The following is a 5,224-nucleotide window of genomic DNA, read 5'->3' as shown; positions in this document are numbered from 1 at the left end:
GTATCCCGCGGAGCAACCCGCGGGTGTAATTAACCGGGAGCCTTCCGAGGCCCCGGGAACCAGGAGACCGCAATCGCCACAGTCAGGCTGGCCGCGCTAGTAGGCCACGAAGTGCACTTTTTTGTTTACGGGATCTTGTAATTTTGTTTCTCCAATGAGATTAATGAAATACTCGTTTCCCGTATATTTTTCTTTGTGTACTACGGTACACTGGCATGCCCGCAAATTTTCTTTTCTTCTTTCCCCGGCGCAAGAGAGAAATATGCTCCCCTTCCCTTCTCGCGGAGTCTTAGATATTTTTCTCGTGTCAAACAGCATGGTCGAACTCATTGAAGAGGACCTCGCCGGCGATGAGGGAGCAGACAAAGGCCCACTACCGGTTGTTCTCTGGCACTCTGTCCAAGAAGACGCGAACCATGTAGCGCAACTACACCGTCGAGGCCGACCGAAACCTGCTCCAGTGTAGGATGTTGAAGGAGACATGCCCGAGCACCAGTGGCCATTTCACCGCGAGAAACCCTCGCGCTCGCGCGCATGACAGGATCCGTGAAGCTGACCACGACCGCTTGCTGGAGTAGATAATGCTCGGCCTCTGCCACTGATAAAGACCTACCCCGGGGAACGGTGGCCATGACAGGACCGCGACGCTCACCCCTACCCCGGCGACGAGAAAGCGATGTCCCGTTGGTTAGGGGAGACTGGAGCAGGGCAAAGAGGCAGAATCTCTTGGCAGACAACGGAGGGGGTGGGACGCGCGAGTTGGGGGAGGGTCGAGGACAAGGCTTAACACTGTCGCGCCTTGTGTACAATCTCACCACAGAGCAAGCACTTAGCTAGATTTCGACAGGTTGCGATGCGATGCAATGGTTAGGAGAGAGGCCGCCGAAGCACTTCCCCCGTGCCTTCCTAAGTATAGAGCTGCTTGAAGCGAAGATCACCGTCTTGCTGCCCCTGCCTCGGCCTGGGGTACGTCACTTTTCTTCTTCTTTCCACCCACCATCTTGAATGCGCCCCCATCCCAGGTCCCAGCCATAACTCAAGGGAGACGAGATCTTAGAGCGAATAAGCATGCGCGGAGGGACTGTCGGATCTTGGGGTGCCGCAGGAGCAATAAGATCCTCCCCGCGCGAGGTGACAAGCGTGTCATGATAGGAAAGGATTTGCGGCGTAACTCCTGGCCGCAAAGGTGGGGGGAAGCGGCAGAGAGCAGGTGCGGGATAACGAGGCAGCCATCAGGAGTTGGATAGCGAGTCCGGAGTGGAAGCTTGCCTGGGGTGGTGGCAGCAGTGGCCAGAGTGGCCGACAGTGTGCGAGGGGAGAGTGGTGGAGCTAGGCGACCAGTGTAACTTCAGGGTACCACGAGCCTTTCTTATCCCATCTTCGTTTATCATTTTTTGATCTTTTGTCTTCACTGAATTTCCGTGGTAACAGCCTGGGCTTCTACCCCCTTGCCACCAAAATCAGCAACAACAATAAAAGAGAAAAATGCCAACTTGCAGCTCCACAAACCACATTCTGAGCCCACATTCGATCGGCATCAAGCGCCTGCAGATAGAGAGAGGTAGGACAAAGGAAATTATATGTATCAACTTTCAACTGTTGTCAAACAAACAGACATGAAATTAAGGAACAAATTGATCTAGTAATTTGCATCTGCATGAATCTTGTTTGATACTCTGATATTGTACGTACAACTGAAACCCATCTGGTGTTTCTTTCTTTTGAAGCCCCTCCAACTCCTTGAACTTCTTAGACAACTCGGCATGAATCTTCAACTTAGATTCCACGTCAGACAACTCGTGTTCCTTCGGGATCTTGCCAGCATGTTGGGTTCATGCACATAGATAACGGTCACTGTACCTACGTTGCATCATCAATCATTAAGTAAGCCCTGACTGGGGCTGGTAAATAATCAGTTAAGTGAGGTTGGATATATATATATACAAAATACATGGTGCATGTGTATCAACTATATTCACAGAATCATACATGTTGTATATGGATAAATGAAGTCACAGAATCATCCTAGCTAGGAATTGCATCAAGCCGACAATGAGATGGTTCAAGAACTGACCCTCCATCTGCCTGCAGGGTGTTGTGAAACAGCACAACCAAAATAACCCACGGTTTTCTTGCATACCATGTAACACAATATCAAGTTACTCGGATAGATACAGAGATACAATAACACACCTTGTCACACAATATCACAACCATGGAATAGTGTTGCTAGCTAGCCCAACTGCAGATCATCATAATTTAACTGAAAACAGGTTGGGGCCATCTTTGGTTCCCAATTTTCGATCTTGCCTTCACTCTACTGGATTTCCTTGTTAACAGTATGGGCTTTTACCTCCTTGTCTGTGATGATACTGACCAGACAAGCCGTAAGCATGACGGAGCCTGTCGTCATGACAACTATATCCAGCACACTCCTAGCCCTCGTAGCAAACTGCTTCCAGCTCCTGCAGGTCAAAAGAGATTATATCAACTCCTGTCAAACAAACTGGAAATTAACGAAGAAATAAATTCAAGTGGTTTTGTATGTGAATGCATCTTCTTTGATCCTCTGATATTGTACGTACCTGTATAAGGGGGTGTCATGTGGTTCTGGAAAGATTTTCTGTTGAGAAAGATGCTCGAGTACATGCATTTCATACTCACCAATAGCATTAGGATTTTTCCCCGCTTTTGCTAACGCATCCTGCAGCTCCATTTTCTTCTGCATCGTTTTAGATACCAAGTTACGCAGCTCCACCCTCTTCTCCTCAATCTCGCGCTCACACTATATATTGATAAACAGATAATAATAGTCAATTTGCTTATCGTTTTTGAGTAAGCGCTGGTTGTGATGGATAAATAATTAAGAAGAATAATGTCTAAGTCTGTCAATTAAGTGAGGTTCCACATATACAGGATGCATCGTTCACGTGTAGCAACTAGTCACAGAATCATACTGTATATAGACAACAACTGGAGCTATTATTATATAATACTCTCTCCGGTCCCAAATAAGTGTCTTGGTTTTAGTTCAATTTGAACCAAAACCATGATACTTATTTTGAACCGGAGTGAGTATATGTTTTGCAATTAATAATTTGCTTGAGGGAGTCTATGTGCCTTGGTCGCGGCCATGGCCACCCTTCCCTGCAGCCCTCCTCCCTCCCGTCGGCGCGACCTAGCCTCGCGCAGGGACCCCACCACCTCCGGCGGCCCTTCCACCCCCTAGAGTCACGGTGACAGCTTTTACCCGGCGGTGACGAGGCAACAGTGATACAGACAGGCGTGAGGCAACTCGTGGCGGGTCTAGTGCTAGTGCTGTTCTGGCCCCGGCGACCTTTGACCCACGTTCTCCGCTATCCATGGGCTTCCAGCGTCCTCTGTCGGGCAGCTTCGACATCGATGATCAGTAGTTGCTTCCCTTCTAGCTTGTCTGGTTCGCCGATGTCCCGACGACAACGAACACGGCAGTTTGGATCTGCGTCCCTCTAGTTCTAGCTTCCCGGCGTTGCCGGTCACCGTCGCCCCCCCACCCCTCCTCGCGGTGGTCTTTGCTTCCCCGCCGGCCCTACACTGTACACCTCAAGGCCTCCCCTTTTGCCAGATCCAATGCTCGTGAGTCCGGCGGTGCCACCCTCCGGTGGCAGGTGCAGCCTCCCCTTTTGCCAGATCCAATGCTTGTGGGTCCGAAGGCGGTGCCACCCTCCGACGGCAGGTGCAGCCCCACCAACCACCGTCCAACATTGGTTGTTCCAAACAGCACTGGCTTCCTCATCCTTGATTCCACATCCGGCAGCATTGGAATTACTGGTTAAACAAGTGGCATATATGAAGATGCTAACCAAGTATTTTTGCTCCTGTTTCTAGCTAGTACAAGAAACACATGCACGCTGCTGTTTCGATTATTGCTGGCTAGGTCGATCCTTGATGTCGTGATATACATAAATCATGAGAAAAAAATGTCAATTTTGGCTAAGATACCTCGCTGGAGAGCTGGCGGGACCCAGTGAACCTGCTTGGCAGGTGCCGGCGTCCCTCCGCGACCGCCGCCTGCGTTCGTTGGAGCAGGGACGCACTGAGCCTCCTCGCCGCGCACCGAACTGCCGCCATCGTCGCCGGCCTGCGAAATACTGTAATTGGTTAGGGATTAGGATGACAAGTCTGCCACGAATCACTACCGCCGGCCGGCCGGCCGGCCGCGGCTCCAAACCAACCTACAGCCACAGAAACCATCGATCAAGATGCAGCCGGTGAGCTTACGTTGCGGATCGATTTGGGCGTTCCTTCCTCAGGCGGGTAGGGTTCCTCGTTGGCCTTCCTTCCGCCTCGTTATTTTTCTTTGCTTTTATTTCCTTTGGCAGAAACTTTTTATGGAGCAATCCGGATGGAAAGAAGAAGAGAATTGGGTTCGTACGGGGCTAAGACGCATCCGGATCGAAATCGCACCAGGCCACCTGAGTGGGCACTTTTTCGGTTGGCTCTCTGTACTCCGTAGCAACACTTGGTGGCCCCAAAAAACAAAACAAAAAAAAATACCTACAGGAAATTGTCATGATAAACTACGAAAAGGAATTCCTGAAGAAAATTGCCATTGCTCAACTACAAAATAAAAAATAGAAATACCTACATGCATGGCAAAAATATCATGCCAAAGATTTTTATTTTATTTTTTCAATGATAAATGATCCAACAAAAATGAAAATGTTACGAACATAAAGTTAGAATTATAATGATGGGAAAATACAAAAATTGCCGTGATATTGAAAAATAAAACTGTCATGCTCTTACTAATTAAGTGGCCATGTTTTATATTTTCTTTGTCATGACATAAAAATTGCCATCATAAAAGATTCTTTTTTTAAATTTCGATGCCAATTGAAAATGAAATTACCATGATCTATATTTTAAAATTCCCATGAACATATAATATATTCACATGTCCAGAAATTTGTGTATGCATGCCGAGGTACTCCATGGTGTAAATTCTTTTCGCCATGGTGCAAAATCATGCCTTGTGTGCGAAATCGGAAGGTGCCTTGTGTATGCCGAGGTACTCCATGGTGCAAAATCGGAAGTTGCCTTGTGTGCGAAAATGGCATAGACATTTATCTAAGGAAAACGTTTTAAATCAGCCGATTGAAATCACGGGAGCATAATCGCCTCCTCCACTCGACACATGGCTGCGGGCCTGACGCGCGTCTCCTCCTCCGTCCCCTCCGGAAAC

General features: G+C 48.4%; 1 protein-coding gene across 4 annotated transcripts; it reads right to left on the bottom strand.

The window, feature by feature from the left end:
* Positions 1 to 1,658: 1,658 nt before the first annotated feature.
* LOC123124500 (uncharacterized) lies at positions 1,659 to 4,437 on the bottom strand. Of its 4 annotated transcripts, none has more exons than XR_006461106.1 (5): positions 4,261 to 4,431; positions 3,982 to 4,120; positions 2,665 to 2,785; positions 2,354 to 2,465; positions 1,659 to 1,860 (listed from the first exon to the last, which is right to left on the bottom strand). XR_006461106.1 is itself a non-coding variant. In XM_044545105.1 (5 exons), exons 2-5 carry the CDS (start codon positions 4,108 to 4,110, stop codon positions 1,852 to 1,854), a joined length of 450 nt encoding a protein of 149 aa, XP_044401040.1. In that variant the 5' UTR covers positions 4,111 to 4,120; positions 4,261 to 4,428; the 3' UTR covers positions 1,659 to 1,851. The 4 variants fall into 4 exon arrangements, 3 of the variants coding, with proteins under 3 accessions (XP_044401040.1, XP_044401039.1, XP_044401038.1); XM_044545105.1 differs by having other exon boundaries at positions 2,586 to 2,785; positions 4,261 to 4,428; XM_044545104.1 differs by lacking the exon at positions 1,659 to 1,860 and having other exon boundaries at positions 2,145 to 2,465; positions 2,586 to 2,785; positions 3,982 to 4,130; positions 4,261 to 4,437.
* Positions 4,438 to 5,224: the final 787 nt, after the last annotated feature.

Source organism: Triticum aestivum, chromosome 5D, assembly GCF_018294505.1.
Source record: "Triticum aestivum cultivar Chinese Spring chromosome 5D, IWGSC CS RefSeq v2.1, whole genome shotgun sequence".
NCBI lineage: Eukaryota > Viridiplantae > Streptophyta > Magnoliopsida > Poales > Poaceae > Triticum > Triticum aestivum.
The sequence above is the reverse complement of the archived record's forward strand: the minus strand, read 5'-3'. Positions and strand labels throughout refer to the sequence as shown.